This window comes from Odocoileus virginianus, chromosome 3, assembly GCF_023699985.2.
Source record: "Odocoileus virginianus isolate 20LAN1187 ecotype Illinois chromosome 3, Ovbor_1.2, whole genome shotgun sequence".
NCBI classification, from domain to species: domain Eukaryota; kingdom Metazoa; phylum Chordata; class Mammalia; order Artiodactyla; family Cervidae; genus Odocoileus; species Odocoileus virginianus.
Window position 1 is genome coordinate 54974115 of NC_069676.1, and position 16794 is coordinate 54990908.

A 16794-nucleotide genomic window follows, 5' to 3' on the forward strand; every position below is an offset into this window, starting at 1 on the left:
GACCTGGCTGGCTTTCTGGAAGAAGCAGGTGGCTAGGTTAATTGGAGCTGGCACCAGTCCTCAGCAGCAGGGCTGCAGTTTTGCAAACATTCATGCTCAAGCACTGAGGCCAGTTCCTAGGAACCTCATGCTGGTGACACAGGAGATAAAAAGAGTGAGTGAACTGAACAAGGCTCTATCTCATTCAGAAACTATGAGATGCTTAGAAAGGAAGGATTCCTTTCCCTGGAAAAGAACACTTTTTGTCTTTTTATGTTTTTATTCACTTAAATCTTTTACAGAGTTGGAGAAAGGAAGATACATTTACTATAAGCAGCCACGAGAAGTAAAATGGTCACAGCTTCCAGCTCTCCAAAATATGACAAAAGGTCAGAAGCTGACACTGCTGGCAGAGCACCTCCACTTTTCATTCTTCCCATCCCATCAAAGCTTGGACTGAATACAATTTCTTCTTCCCAACTCTGCTGGGTTTTGACTCTGAACTGCTTCAAGAAGCCACACAAGGGATGAGGTGTCCAACTAAGGATCTTCTGTCTCACACAACACTCATTCCTACCTTGTCCAAAAGTGCTAGGACAATGCACAGGATGAAATGGGCTCAAGCAATGGTCTCTGAGCACTCCCATCACCAAGCCAATTTTTCCAGGATACACTTGACCGAGTTCTACTCGGACCTCCCCAGTCAGGATCTCTGGAGCTCAGAGAATCCCATAGATCATTCTTTAAACTCCACAGTTGATTCTAGTGCACTGTTCACATTGGGATGACCTATTCCCAAAACCATGGGATCCCTGCATCCGGATGGTTAAGAATAGCCTGTAAAGGCAAATGGATGCCACCTGATGTGGGTGGGGGAGGTGTAGGCTCTTTGAGGTACCGATCACTGCTATAATTACATTTCAGTTTTGGTTGCTCCATGAAGAAAGGGACCCTATCTTTTTCACCCTCCCTCTCCAAGGCTTGGCACATAGTAGGCATTCAGTAGGTTGAAACTTTTGAAAAGGTCCCTTATTGGTACCCATAGGAAATATTTCTTCTCGCCTTTTAGTCACTTTGCATAAAGTACAGCAAGAAGCTCTGAGCACAGCAGCTGCCTCCATTTAAACAAGGTGATAAAATCTTTCAGCTCGAGATGAATTTAATAAACACACATGAGAAACTCATTCCAATGGGGGAAAAAAATGCCCTTATTCTTTTCCTGAGAACAGTCTGCCCAAGGTGGGGGAAGGGTGTAGGCGGGGAACACCAGAGCCACTTCTGTGCTCAGAAGCCACAGAGAAAGCTGGAAAGGGGCTTAGGGTTGGAGCCCGTCTGCCTCGACAGAGTCAAGCATGAAGAAGCAGGGAGTATGGCTACGAGGGAATCTGGAGGGAGGGCTGGGGCATCTGGCTGCTCCCCTGAAACCTTGGAGAATGGGGAGGAGAGAAGTGACAGCTCCAACACCTCCGGGATGCCTCCCATGGGAGCAAGGCATTTGGAGCCTCCTTGGAGAGTGACTTCATTATCTGCGTGTGAGGGGGGCGTGGGAGAAGGCTGTCAGGGGCCCAACTAATTAGCCTCCTTGGTCATAAGGGAGTGTAAACTGCATGCTGAGCTCACCTCCTCCGCTGGAGAGACAACACTCAGAGTCTGAAAGCCTGACAGCTGCAGCCTGCACAGATCGGGTGCTGGTCTCTCCAGAAGCCTACAGCTGGACGAGTGGAGAGGACGCCATCTCTCCATCTCTGGGTAGAGAGACCCACGGAGGCACACCCCCTGAGAGGCTAAGACTAAGTTCTCCCACTTACTAGCTGTGGTCCCTGGGCTGGTGACCTCACCCTTCAGAGTCTCAATGTTCTCATCTATAGAAGCGTGGGGGAGGCTGGTGCCATCCTGGAAGGGTTGGGTGAAGACCTGGACAGCAGTAAGTGCTGTCCAATGGAACTGTGGCAGAAGCTGAGATCAGGGTGGGTCTCAGCGTGCTCCCACACCACTCCTGACCACATTCATCACGTCCTGGACAACCTCTACAGCACAGCCCGAGCACTCAAGAGTGCCGGCCTGCCTCTGTGCTGACTCCCTCTAGAGCCTGGTGCCTGGCACAGAGTACTCAGGAGCACTCTCAGGAAGAATGAATAAAGTGCTCTTGCTGTTAATGTTATCAAATGGACTGAGAGAGCTGACACTCCTTGCTGGCCGCCTCCTCCCAGCGGAAGCCAACCCTGAACACTTCTGAGATAAACAGAACCCTGGCGAAGACACATCTGTGCATTGAGCCCATTAAGCACCCCAGGAGATGGAGGGAGAAGTGCTTTCTGCTTCCTTACAAACGACCAGTTTGGGCCTTGGGGCCCTTGCTTTCATCACTCTTTCCTCGGGTTGCTCAATGTGATTTCTAGGAAACCAGTGGGACGTCTGATCCCCACAAGACGCGAATTCTTCATTATCTAAGGCCAGGAGTTACGCAGTCCTGGATAAGATTTCCAGCTTCTGAGAAATGCTGTCTTAAGTTTTTCTTTAGAAAAGGGTGTCATGTAGCTTGGACTCACTTTCGAAACAGAATCAGTGATGCTCTCCTACCAAAAGGCCCAATGTGAGAACCTCCTCTGCCAGGATGTCTGCCCTGGTTCCCAGAATGCTTTATTAGCATCTTCAATTGATACTTCCACCCTTGCTTGTCTATTTGCCCTCATACTTCCTCCTCCTAGACTGTGAGGTCCTTGAAGCCAGGTTCTGTTTTTAGCACCGTGCTTAGGAGGGTTTAGAGCTTGAGAGGTCCAGCAACACTGAAGAAATGAGAAAATCAATGGGAGGCAGATGCTCGCCCAAGGAGCCCCTGCACCGCAGGGAGCAATGCCTCGTTACCTGGGCGATGATGTCCCCGTTCTCAGCGTGCACCTGAGCGATGGCCCCCAGCTCTCCCAGACACGTGAAGATCTCATACAGCTGAAACAGAAGTGAGGCTCTGTCACCTTCACAGGCACCATGCTTTCAGTAACTGCATGCTCAGGTCCATGACTAGAGCAGGAGCTAAAGGAAATGGGGTTGGGACCTCCCTGGTGGTCCAGGAGGTAAGCCTCCACACTCCCAGTGAAGAGGACCTGAGCTCCATCCCCGGTCAGGGAACTATATCCCACATGCCACAACCAAGACCCAGTATAGCCAAAATAAGTAAATAATAAAATAAAATAAATGGGATCAACCAAAGGAAATAAGTGACCCGGGCCGACATACAGACTAAAACATGCATCACCAAAGAGACCAAAGAGGAGAGCTAGTCCAAAGGAACTTTAGGAACTCTAGGAAACTGTCTATGGAAGGAAACCCATCATGTCTCCTAGGCAGACAGGGAGAGCATCTAACAAAGTGACACTAAACCCCACCACTCTTGTCTCCTGCACACACCTTAAATGGAACTATTTCCCACTAAGTTCAGATGGTGCTTCAAAATCCTTCTTAACACTCCCTAAAGGCATTGCAGCCAGCCAGAAGCTAACTCAAAAGCTGAAATCTCTATCTCTTAGCCTCTCAGGGCAGACCCCTCTTCATCTCCTTGCTGGGAAGTATGGGAATTCATGTTTTGCATTTCTTCTGAGAAGCCGAGGTCTGTCTAAAACAAGCACACCCCATGCATTTCACAGGAAGAAAGTCAAAGGCAAGCTGGTCTGATGAGCCCAAAGAGCAGAGGGCCCTCCTTTATCCTGCAAGGCTGAGCACTTATGCTTCCCCTGAACTCCTGAGAGGCACAGAATTTGTTGGGTAGATGGAGATTTAGACACGCCCTTCCTCTTGTCCTTTTGAGAAAGTTGCTCCAGTGGAAATTCTAGCTCCCAGTCTGCCTTGCCCCTGGCACTCTGCCTGCTACCTTACTGAAAACGTAGCATGGATGGTGAGGACTTGGCTCCTTCCTTGCCCAGCGTTCTCCCACATGAACCACAGTGATTCACGTGCCGAAAGCCAAGGTCACTGGCCACCACAGGAAACCCATCCAGAGACCCCAAACCACACGTGGTGGGTTGTTACCTCCGTGTTGGACACTTGATACCAATCCTTGTAGGCCATGTAAACCATGAAGGAATTCACCCCTGCAAGAGAGGAGGGGAGGGGAGACAGGAGGAGGACAGTGTGGTCATCATCTCCTTGCCTCCTGTGCTTCCCGCCCTGAGTGCACCACAGGCCCCCACCCAGTGCCAAGTGGACACAGCCCATTCTCCAAGAGCATTTCTCTATGTCCTCCTCTACACTGAAAAACTTGACAATTCCCATGACGTCACAGCAGTCTGGTCTCTTCTTTGGCACCTCTTTTCTGCCTCCCCCTACACTATTCCCAGCGCAGAGGGTCAACAAGCCTGAGCACTGCTCAGGGAAGCAGTGCTGAGAATCACGGCAGCACACCAGTTGTGTACACACACTAGGAGTGACACCACATTCTAACCTCTTGAGCCTCGGTTTCCTCATCTGTGAAAAGGAAAAATAACACCATCCTGCTTCATAAGGTGGTCGGAAACTTTACATCAGCACCGGCATATGGCTGACCTCCTGGGATCAGTTGATTTTGCGCTTTGTGAATGTCAGCTCTCCACCAGGCCTGGGCAGGGTGTTGGGTCTGAGAGAGAACTGAGATCTAGAGCTGGTCCCCAGGGCACTAACGGAGCTAATGTGCAGAAGTCAAGGTTCAACCTGGGCTTGAATGCCTAAGTCATCAGGGTTAAAAGGAAAGAGCCATTTAATTTCACCCTCCAAATACACTACTCATAGATTGTTTTACAGAAATAGGTTCATAGAGGTACCACTGCATCCAGCATTCATGCTCAAGGCTCCCTGCCACCTAGTGAGTGGAGAGCGTGAGAAAGACGGACAAGGGGGAAGGGAGGAGGGTGTGTCCACACTCACCTTTGTCCTTGATGAGGCCCTGCACTTCCTGCTTGACGCTGTCGCTCCAGTGCGTGATGTCCACGTGTAAGGAGTAGTCGCAGCAGCTCTTGCCATCGGCCCACTCCCGCCACTTCTCATAAGCCTCCGTCAGGCTGGACTCGGGCTCGGGCACCACATGGTCAACTGGACAAGACAGGCCCCAAGCAGGCGACTCACCAACACAGCCTCTGGTCCCCTCTGCACAGGTCTGTCCTGTTTGCTTAGCTACGACGGCACAGTCTCTATCTCTTGAGCATAGGGTTAACCTCAGAAAGGGGTCCTGGGTGGTTTTCAATGGTGGCTGCTGATGATTCAGCAGGTACTTAGCTATGCAATCCTGGGCAAATGACTAGCTCCTCTAAACTTTGGTTTTCTCATCCTTCGATGTGGAGTGGGGGACGGGGATACCACTGCCTTCCCTCTAAGTTTGTGAAGAGATTAAATGGGAAAAAACTGTAGAAAGGGCTTCACATGATGTCTGGCACATAGTAAGTGCTCGATAAATGTTAGCTCTCAACTGATGAGCTCCCACTATGTGCCATTATTACCAGTAACTGTGGGAGTTACTGCTGGTGATCAAAGTTGGACTCCTTCTTTGGGGGCTTTAAAGTTATGTCAGGTCACAAGACAGTGACATTTTCATGCCTACTGCTGTAGGAAAGAGCTGGTGTCAGGTAAGTGAACCAGATGCTTAGCCCACAGATCTTATTTTCATGAAAACTTCTCATCAAGGTTTCTGGGACTTCCCTGGTGGTCCAGTGGGTTAAGAATCCACCTCTCAATGCAGGGGACACAGGTTTGATCCTTGGTTGGGGAACTAAGATCCCACATGCCAGAGAACAACTAAGCCCGCACACTGCAACTAGTGAACCCGCATGCCACCAGTAGAGTCTGTGTGCCGCAAGGAAGGTCCCGAGTGCCTAACGAAGCTAAATAAACAAATTAATAAAAAGAATACGGTTTCTCTGAGGCCCAAACCTTCTCTTGCAGTACCTGCCATAGTGGACAATATTTTTGAAAAGAATAACATTTACACAAGTAAAGTTGGTAAGGGTAAGACAAATGTTACACTTTAATTGCTTCCCATGTCAGTTGGGAGAAAGGGTGAACTGGTATAACTTTCCTAAAAACAATTTCGAAATGTGTTTCAAAATCCTTGACATTTTTTATACCTTAAACTCAACAATTATTCCTGTGCCTGAGAATTATCCTTCAGGAAATAAATATGCCTGAACACAAAATCTGGGTCCTCAGGAAATTTGCCACTATTTACATATTTATGCCAGTGAAAAGCTAGAAACAAAGTTTTACAATAGGGAAGTTTAGTTAAATACATAAATCGTGATACCTTCATAAAATGGATGTCATAAGTCCATTTAAAATTCAGTAGAATAAAAATAAATGAATGGAAAGACATCCATGACATATTAACTAGTGAACAGAAGGCTAACACAGTATGTTTATTACAATCCTATTTTTGTTAAACAGAAAAACTAATACAGCCAAACTGTGACAGTGAGGTGAGATTTATGTGGTTTTTTTTTTTTTTTTTTGCATACCTAGGGTGTTTAATTATCTAGAAAGGACACAGACACTTCTGTGATTCTCACATGCTTTCCTCTCTTTTCATGTGGAGCTCTGACTCTCCTCCTGCTCCCTGCCTAATGCAGAAGCCCAAGCCTAATGCATATATCTAGGACTCTGAACAGGTCCAGTTCCTCGGCCAGATGGCAGAAAGCCAGGCCAAGATCACTCATTTCCTCAGCCTTCTAGCACAGGCAGTCCAAGTGCACTTATCTGAAAGCAGAGGCCTGGAGCTGTGTTATTGTGTCTGGACCAGCACCAGAGCCTTTGTAGGCAGGCAGCTGCTGAGAACTCGGCTGGCTTCTTCCCTCTGGCTGGACAAAGGCTTCAGGCTCCCAGAAATGCACCTTTTATGGCCCTGATGCCATTTTCCTGGGTTTCCACACCCCTAGCTGAAGCTGAGCCCTACTACTGCTCCCATAGAAAGGAAGCAAAAGACAGTGATTAAGTCTATTAAGTGATTAAGTCTAAGGCTATTCTGATTTCTTGGGTGGATGTGTATTTCTTGGGTGGTAACAGTGCTCTTGCTGACCAAGCTGGGGGCCAGGGCTGGGCTGGGGGCCAGTTCACTGGAACTTCTTTGGGACAGGAAGGAGTGCCCTGGAATGCTATCTCTTCAGTAATCAATGGCATGCAACTTCCTAGGTTTCTTTGGAATTGCAAAAGTCACCAGAAAAACAAAATAAAGGAAACAACTCCCTGGCTTGCCCAGTCTTAAAGCTTGGTCACAAGCGGTACTGGTCACAATACAGCACAGACCAAGCAACACTAACCACCACTGCACCCTCCTAAGTTCTCCAGATCTGCCCATCTCACTGTCATTCTCTCTGGGAGACTTCTCAGCCATGTTTGCACTGCTCTGCTCATACCCTCTGCCTCCTCACACCAAGCGGGAAGTTCTGAGATCACCTTCTGTCCAAGGTCCACAGCTTTTCAAGTCCACTTTCCCCAGGGTCTGGCCCAGAGATGCTAAGTGCTGATTCCCCACCCATGGCACACTCAGCCCCTGCTCTAAGGCAGAGAGTACGCTGCTTTCAAGGTGATGAGCCTCCTGCATCTCCTTATGCGGTTACAGAAGCTGCCAGTGTCCTCTCTATAATCAGCTTTTCTCAGGTCCCGTCAGGCAGAAAGTCTATTCGCTGAATTGAGGGGAAGTATATGAGTTTCCACCAGAGAGCACTGCAGTTAACACGTTAGTTAAACTCTCACTTCTTAGGACCCCTGGCACGCTTTCCACGAGTGTGTAAATTTGTCGGACTTACTGATCATGGTGGTGCCCCCCGCTAAGGCAGCCTTGGTCCCTTGGAAGAAGTCATCCACTGTGGTCATGCCCTTGTATGGCATCTGGAAGTGAGTGTGGACGTCGATGCCTCCAGGGATCACCATCTTCCCATTGGCCTCGATGGTCTTCACTCCTCCAGGGACGATCAGATTGTCTCCAATTTGCCTGGTGAGACAGGGAAACAACCAGCAATTTAAAAGAAGGACTTCCAAGACAAACATGGTATTATAAGGATTTTAAATGTTGTAACCCATGTTTATCAAAGTAGTCTTTGCAAGTGATTCACCAGCTTAGCAATCTAGAAACAAATAGTAAAACATTTTTTATTATAAGACAATGAATATGCACTAACCAGCAGGACCTCATTGTTTTTCTGTTTTATACACAGTAATGTGTATCCGCTAACCCCAATTCCTGATTTATCCCTTCCCCTCTTTCCCCTTTGGTAACCGTAAGTTTGCTTTCTGTCTGTGAGTCAGTTTCTGTTCTGTAAATAAGTTCATTTGTATCATTTTTTAGATTCCACATACAAGTGATATCATATGGTATTTTGTCTCTCTCTGTCTGACTTACTTCGCTCAGTATGATCATCTCTAGCTCCATCCAGAAAACAATTTTTATAGACATAAAACAATCCAGTATGGTGTTTGGTGAGACCATGTGTCCTGGCTTAATATTGTCACTCCAAGGGTTTGACTGTGGCTGGAATATAGGGTGTGTAATAAATATTTCCATAAATGTTTTTATTGTGTGTGCTTAGTCACTCAGTCATGTCTAACTCTTTGCAGCACCATGTACTGCAGCATGCCATGTACTGCAGGCTCCTCTATCCATGGGCATTCTCCAGGCAAGAATACTGGAGCAGATTGCCATGCCCTCCTCCAGGGGATCTACTCAACCCAGGGCTCAGCCTTACCATCGGAGCCACAAGAAAGCCCAAGAGTACTGGAGTGGGTAGCCTAGCCCTTCTCCAGGAGATCTTCCCGACCTAGGAATCAAACCAGGGCCTCCTGCATTGCAGGCAGATTCTTTACTAGCTGAGCCACCAGGGCAGCCCAGTGTTTTTATTTTCATTTAGCTCTTTATTTAAGGGTCAGGAAGAACATTCACAGAAGGACTGAACAGCTGTAAAATAATCAACTGTTAGAAGAGATTGAAGGAGGTGGTAAAGAACAGGTGCATGAACTTTGCTGTCTAAATGGGTTCGTCTGTGCTCCTAACGACAAATGGAATATGTCTAGGGCATTCCCAAGTCCATTCTTACTCCCAAGTCCATCCTTCCCGGATAGCTCATCTATCAATCACAACGGGTGGTAGATTCTCAAAGAGGAAGCCAAAGATGCAAATGCCTACACCAGCTGCTTCTGTGTGGTCAGCAGCTCAGGAGAAGCTTCAAGCCAAGGAAGCAGACTATGACAATCTCTACCAGATACAGCTTCGCCCAAGAAGCTTCACAGCATCTCAGGGAGGCAGAGAGGGGGAAACTGGTGGGGTGGGGAGGAAGCCAATGAGTAGGCCAAGCGCACACTATACAAGACACGTGACAAATACAACTACCCTTAGCACAATGTAACCTCATAGACCAACAATGTTGCTCACTTCACATCCTTGATATAAACATCCAGTTAATTTCAGGCAGACTTAAGACTCATGAAGGTCTACATTATTATGAACCATCTCCTACCTTGCAGACACATGTACTTGCTGCCAGTGGCATGAACATTTTCTGCTTTTGTTTATACCCAGCCAAGAAAGACATTCTCTTGGGGGTAGTAAGAAGTCTTCCACTGGTTTGACAAAATGTAAGTTCTACAACTAAAATTAAGCTTTCCGACATCCCTAAGATTTCACCCTTACCACATCACCACTGGGTCATTCCAGAGTCACCACAATTCAAAACACACTGCGGAAAAAATGCATCCGTGATGGTAATTCCATTCTAGTCCAGATACTGGCCAGTGTGTTCCCATCTCCCTCCCTCACTGATTCACCTCTGAGGAAACTGAGAACCAAGAGCAGGGAGAGTTGTCTCTTTTGGGTGTGTCTATGTAGGCATGCTTCCACCCATTTTTGACAACTGGTATAATACCTAGTCTCAAACAGAAATGCTTTCCCCCACTTCTCTCCACTGAGCCAATCAAGGTCACATTAACCCTTGAAGGCTTCGCTTCCCTCTCCCCTTCTTGGTCAAGTTTCTACTGACAGCCAGGTCTAGTACTGAAGAGTGCGGCTCCGTCCTGCATGTGGGTTCCCCTGGATCCACAATCGTGGCTCTGCTAATGCTCGCTTTATGATTTAGGCCCAGTGACTTAACCTCATCATGTCTCAATTCCTTCATCTGTAAGATGTGATTTTTTTTAAAAAAGCCTTCTCCATAGGTCTATTGTATAGATTAAATGTTAATCTGTGTTAAGCCCATAGAACCCTGTGAAGCACATACAAATTCAATAAATATCAGCTGTTATAAAGGTATAACATTATAATTATAATGTTATAATCTTACACAGTTCTCTTGTTCCTCTGGATCTCATCTATTCTACTAATTTAATGCTTGATATTGATATTATTGGGCTTCTCTGGTATCTCAGTGGTAAAGAATCTGCCTGCCAATGCAGGAGATGTGGGTTCCATCCCTGAATTGAGAAGATTCCCTGGAGGAGGAAATGGCAAACCACTCCAATACTCTTGCCTGAGAAATCCCATGGACAGAGGAGCCTGGCAGGCTACAGTCCATGGGGTCATAAAGAGTTGGATATGACTGAGTGACTGTGGATACACACACACACACACACACACACACACATTGATGTTACTGGGTAATGTCATGTGCTTTGTATGGACAGACATATTATTTCCCCTAAAAGAGTGTCAGATCCTTGGGTGAAAAGAGCTGATTTGGTTTCCAGTGGCATCTACCATGGCATGTGACACAGTACAGGTCCACGGCCTGAGACAGCTGCTTTGCACACAGCAGGCACACAACTCTGTAAAAACTGAAAGGAGTTTTTTCTGTTTCAAAGTTCTGTGGGTTAATAAAGTTGCTGAAGATATATCAAATTATAGGATTAGATGAAAATCATGCTTATACACCCTTCTCTCCACCACCAACACACATGTTGGATGGTTAAATTCCTTCTATAATGTCCTTGGCAAGTGGCCTTCTGGTCTACTTTAATAGTGAAGGCAAAGAAGATTCAGTTTATATATTCAGTTTTTGTAGTAGATGCCTGAATCACTGCACAAGGCAGGATTCAGGGCCTGTGTTTAAGAGTCAACCACGAAAAGTTCCATGATCAATTAATGATGCCTGCCATGAGCTCTGGAATGAAGAAGAAGCATGAGGCACTGAATTTTTTTTTTTCCAACTCTGAAAATGTCTAAATGAGGGAACACACTTGCTCCAAAGAGAGCAGACTACACATATGTTTTTAGTAAGAGAAAAATATAAAAATAATTGTGGCTTGTATCTTGAAGAAAGTATTTTTTATATCAGTTGATTTGTCTAATAACACCATTTTTCCTACTTCTATTATGAAAATGTATGCAAATCAGCAAAGCTACTAAGTGTGAACATCTTCATTCTTGCATTTGTTCATTCATTCAATGAATTACTATGTTGATCTTTAGCAACTTATTTACTCTCTCTGTTCCTCTTTCTTCTTTATCCTCCTCTGAAAAAGAGGGTAATAAGAGTACCTACTTCATAGAATTGCTGGCAGATTAAATGAGATGAGGCCTGTAAAGCATTTACTCTAATATCTGGCACACACTATGATATATACTCAATAAAAGGCAGCTCTTACAAAAGTCTCTATGTATCAAGTACTGGGTTAAGTGCTGTAGATACATTGAAGAACCCAATGTGGTGCTTGCTCTCAAGGGGGCCTAATAGTGTCAGAATTGCTATGATAGATAAAAGCATGGGGTATTTTAAAAACTTATCAAGGGACTTCCCTCATGATCCAGTGGTTAAGACTTTGCCTTCCAATGCAGGTGGTGTGGGTTTAATCCCTCATTGGGGAACTAAGATCCACATGCCCCAGAGTCAAAAAACTAAAACATAAAACAGAAGCAATACCATAACAAATTCAATAAAGACTTTTAAAAATGGTCCACATTAAAAAAAAAAGTCTTAAAAAAAACTCATCAAAGGGAAAACTAGCCTAGATTTAGGGGCTGGTAAGGAATGTCTGCCCACAGAAAGTTTTATCTAAGCCAAGTTTCCAAAGATAAGTAAGCGATCTATAACCAGAATCTTAAAGCTAGCCAATGAAGCTGGATAATATAAAAATAAAACTGTATGAGGCCAGGGATGGCTCATTTGGTGGGCTGGATACACTAGTTCTAAACTATGTCTTATCAGTGTGGGGAAGCAGCCTGCTTTATGCGATGAAAGGCTATGTATAGGTCAAACGCTTTTTAAAAGATCACTATGTAAGGAAGTTGCACATAAAGGTTATCTGGCTATGCTGCTTTCAAGCATCCAATAGCAAACCATTCTGTAAAGTAATTACATATCCCTTATGTGTCTACTGGGAAACCTGACCTGAAATGTTTGTCCTATCTGTGCACTGCCCAACCAAGTCCCACCTAAGTCAAGGTTCGGTATAAATACCCTCTCTACCTCAAAACCTTCCAAGTCCTTCCTAAGTCAAGGTTCAGTTTAAATACCCTCTCTACCTCAAAACCTTCCAAGTCCTTCCTAAGTCAAGGTTCAGTTTAAATGCCCTCTCCACCTCAAAACCTTCCTCTCAAGGGATTTCTCCATTTGTGCATTTCTAAATTACTTATCTTTACCTGAATTCCTTTGGTACTTATTATGGGGCTTCCCTGGAGAAGGCAATGGCACCCCACTTCAGTACTCTTGCCTGGAAAATCCAATGGATGGAGGAGCCTGGTAGGCTGCAGTCCTTGGGGTCGGGAAGAGTCGGACACGATTGAGCGACTTCACTTTCACTTTTCACTTTCATGCATTGGAGAAGGAAATGGCAACCCACTCCAGTGTTCTTGCCTGGAGAATCCCAGGGACAGAGGAGCCTGGTGGGCTGCCATCTATGGGGTCGCACGGAGTCGGATACGACTGAAGCAATTTAGCAGCAGCAGCATGGGGCTTCCCTAGTAGCTTAGATAAAGAACCTGCCTGCACACAGGAGACCTGGGTTTGATCCCTAGGTCAGGAAGGTCCCCTGAAGAAGGGAATGGACCTATTATACTAGACCTTATATTTTTAGGGTACTGTAGTTTGTGGAGCTTTTCCAATGATCTTAAGGACGATGGTCACATCACCCACCTCTCCACAACATAGAGCTCCCATCAATGCAGCTTGCCCGAAGCGGCCTGTAGCATCATTTGGGGACTGAATTCAGGTTTTTCACTTCATTCATGTGATCCAAGTGAACTAAGGCTAGTTTAAAACCCAGTTTTAAAGGGATTATCCAGACTGAAGGGCTAAATTAAAGAGTCATCTTTAAGGAGAAGGAGAAATGAAATACACAGAAGCCCTGGTCTCCTAAGCAAAAGAAGCAAGTTTCTTTCTGAGTCTCCAGTGAAGAAAGTTCAAAAGATAAAGCGAAGGGTCCAATATACATACTTTATTAAGCCATCTTCCATGTAAATATCAGCATAAAAGGATTGATCATCGTTGACGATTCTGCCTCCCTTGATCAGAAGACGGTCGCTCTAGAAAAGAAGGAAAACAGGAGTCATTCTTACAGCTAGGATTTCAGAGAAGAGTGGTCTCCCAAGGTTCTCCCAAGTCCTTGTTTTAGAGGTTTAGTAGGAACCACTGTCATAAGGCACCTGTGAGTTCAGTGCACTCAGTAATTGAGTGGCTGTGTCTCTTGGGGATCCAATCTTTCTTGTTAACCATAACTCAAATTATTCTAAGTTTCACTTCTTTCCTCTGCAACCTATCACAGCCACTTAGAAACATAGCTACTCTTTATCTTTTTCCAGAAAGCACTAAATGACACTAAGTAGGATAACATTTACCTTGGTGTCTAGCATCCAGTCTGGTGTTCTGTTGGCACTCAATAGTGAGTCTCAAAATCGGAACTTAGGGTCAAGCATACAATGAAATAGCCTTGAAAAGTCTTTATGACAGAGGGATCATGTTATGTTTAAAATTCGGGAGGCTTATACATGCACACATATGCAGATAAATTGTGGAATGTATAACTCAAGGAGGAGAAATTATGCGGGATTCAAATATGAACTGAGTACACTCCGTATACTGAGTGCACTATACTCAGTATTTCTCACATCCTCTGAGATATATTTCTTTATTGCTTTTCTTATGAGAAAAGTCTTTTTTAAAAATCATAACTAAATGAAAGTTGGGTAAGTGATCCAACTGGAAACAAAGCACAGACATTCCAAGGTAATTAACAAAATACAAACATATATTTTATGTCTAAGTCAGGAAAGAAACAAATCACTGTCAGCTTTAGAGATCACAGATTCCATCAAATGAATGGAGCTTAGATCACAGCATGAAGGATGGACGTAGCTTTGCTGGGTTCTGTGGGAGAAGAGAATTCTTAGGAGCCTGGCTGAGTGGAACTGCAGCCTGAAAAACAACGGTGGGCTGTGGTTTGTTACGAATTCAACATACAGACTTCAACTACACCCATCCATCCATCCATTCATCCACTCATCGTTCACACATCCACTCACTCAGCAAACAGGTATCTAATATTTTTTAATAGGTGGCCACAATCTGGGTGTTCATTGGAAGGACTGATGCTAAAGCTGAAACTCCAGTACTTTGGCCACCTCATGCGAAGAGTTGACTCATTGGAAAAGACCCTGATGCTGGGAGGGATTGGGGGCAGAAAGAGAAGGGGACGACAGAGGATGAGATGGCTGGATGGCATCACTGACTCGATGGGCATGACTTTGAGTAAACTTCGGGAGCTGGTGATGGACAGGGAGGCCTGGTGTGCTGTGATTCATGGGGTCGCAAAGAGTCAGACATGACTGAGTGACTGAACTGAACTGAACAGAACTGAAGGATGTGGCAGTGAATGAGCCACACCAGGTCCCTGCCTTGATGGAACTTAAAGGGGAAGTCTGGCAATAAAGTCACTAGAATAAGTAAAACAATGTAAAATTCTGTTAAGCATCACAAATAAAGGGGAATGGGGCCTTTCTGACCATTTTCACTGTCACCCCTACCCCTACTTTTTGGGCTTCCCAAGTAGTGCCAGTGGTAAAGAACCCACCCGCCACTGCAGGTTAGACCTAAGAGACACCGGTTGGATCCCTGGGTGGGGAAGATTCCCTGGAGAAGCGAATGGCAACCCACTCCAGTATTCTTGGGGAATCCCACGGATAGAGGAGCCTGGCTGGTCACAGTCCATAGGGCCACACAGAGTTGGACACAACTGAAGTGACTTAGCACAGCACGGCACAGGGCTTTTTAAAATAGAGGCTAGGAATGGAGGAGAACTGCACACAGAGGGAACAGTGTGTGCAAAGGCCCTGTGGTGGGGAAAGTTATGTTTCTTTGAAAACCTGAAATAGATCAGTGTGGAAGGAACTCAGGGATCAATCAGAGAGAACTGCACACAGAGGGAACAGTGTGTGCAAAGGCCCTGTGGTGGGGAAAGTTATGTTTCTTTGAAAACCTGAAATAGATCAGTGTGGAAGGAACTCAGGGATCAATCAGAGACATGATGAGGACAGGAGATGACACTGGTGAGACAGGGCTTTCCAAAGGGACACAGGCTTTATGGAGAAGGACGCCCCACACACAGGCTGACTTCCGGCTTCTGAAATCAGAGACTATGAACAGGACCAGAAGATGAGAATTGAAGCTAGGGCTCCACTGGGGATGTAGCCAATTATTGCTGAGTCTCTCCTGCTTCCAAGGTATTGCGTGAGAAGAAGCAATTTCATCAGGCTGTACTGTCAGGGGAAGGATTTTTTTAAAAGATATACATCAATAAGATGTTGAGAAAAAACTTACATATGTGGCAAAAAAAATGTACTAATGAGGTCAAATACAAACTCCCACCACACACAATCTCCAAGCCCCTCATGAGCTGCCCTCTGTCAGTACATCCACCCTCATTTCTATCACAAGTTTTATCAATGTGTGTGTGTTAGTCACTCAGTTGTGTCCAACTCTTTGCGACCCCATGGACTGTAGCCTGCCAGGCTCCGGGATTCTCTAGGCAAGAATACTGGAGTGGGTTGCCATGCCCTCCTCCAAGGGACCTTCCTGACCCAGGGATCAAACCCTCATCTCCAGTGTCCCCTGAATTGGCAGGAGGGTTCTTTACCACTAGCTCTACATAGATGGTGGCAAATCAAAGAATGTGCAGTTCTTGCCACCTATGGCTCTCTGGCCACTAAGCCTTTGCAAAGCTATTCTCTCTGCTGTCTCCTATGTTCACCTGCCATTGACAACCATCCTCTCTTTTGTTAAGCCTCAAAGTGTTTTTACCCCAGGATGTACTACCTGATTTTCCAGCAAATTTTAGGTGTTCCCACTGCAGCTGAAATAATGATATTATTCCACAAGAATTGGTTTACTGTTTAATGGTCTCCGGGCTACACCACAGGCTCCTGTGAACTTAGAACTGTGTCTTTTGATCTTTTTAGCTCATTTCCTGGGGCCCATCTCTTGTTGTTCTGTCACTAAGTTGTGTCTGACTCTTTGTGACCCCATCTTAGACAGCTGGGACCCATCTTAGACAGCTGTTAAACGTTGGTCACATAAACGGATGAAGGGTGGGACATAGGAGGGTGTATTATATCAGAAGAATAGAAAGGCCATCTGAGTCAGAAAATTATGTGAAATGGTCAGAAAATTGGGCTTTTAAGGAAAAACATTTTAATTGAAGGCTACTGTAATCTACTGTTTTAACAGTAATTGCAAAATTATATGAGGCACTCCTACAATTGGGCTTCCCAAACTAGGGTGCACATTAGAAAAATATAGATTTCCAGGTCCTGCTCTAGGCCAACAAATCTGTATTTGATAAGCTCTATAAATGGCTCTTAGGCAGCCATCAGCAGCCCAGTACCAA

General features: G+C 45.5%; 1 protein-coding gene across 7 annotated transcripts in view; it reads right to left on the reverse strand.

The window, feature by feature from the left end:
• DPYSL3 (dihydropyrimidinase like 3) overlaps window positions 1-16794 on the reverse strand; it is a 117179-nt gene that overhangs the window by 24433 nt on the left and 75952 nt on the right. For all 7 annotated transcript variants that reach the window (XM_070465597.1, XM_070465601.1, XM_070465600.1 and 4 more), the window contains 5 exons: window positions 13350-13438; window positions 7740-7924; window positions 4873-5037; window positions 4003-4064; window positions 2845-2925 (listed from right to left, as the gene is read on the reverse strand). In XM_070465597.1, coding sequence (XP_070321698.1) covers window positions 2845-2925; window positions 4003-4064; window positions 4873-5037; window positions 7740-7924; window positions 13350-13438 — 582 coding nt within the window. The remainder of the gene's footprint in view (window positions 1-2844; window positions 2926-4002; window positions 4065-4872; window positions 5038-7739; window positions 7925-13349; window positions 13439-16794) is intronic.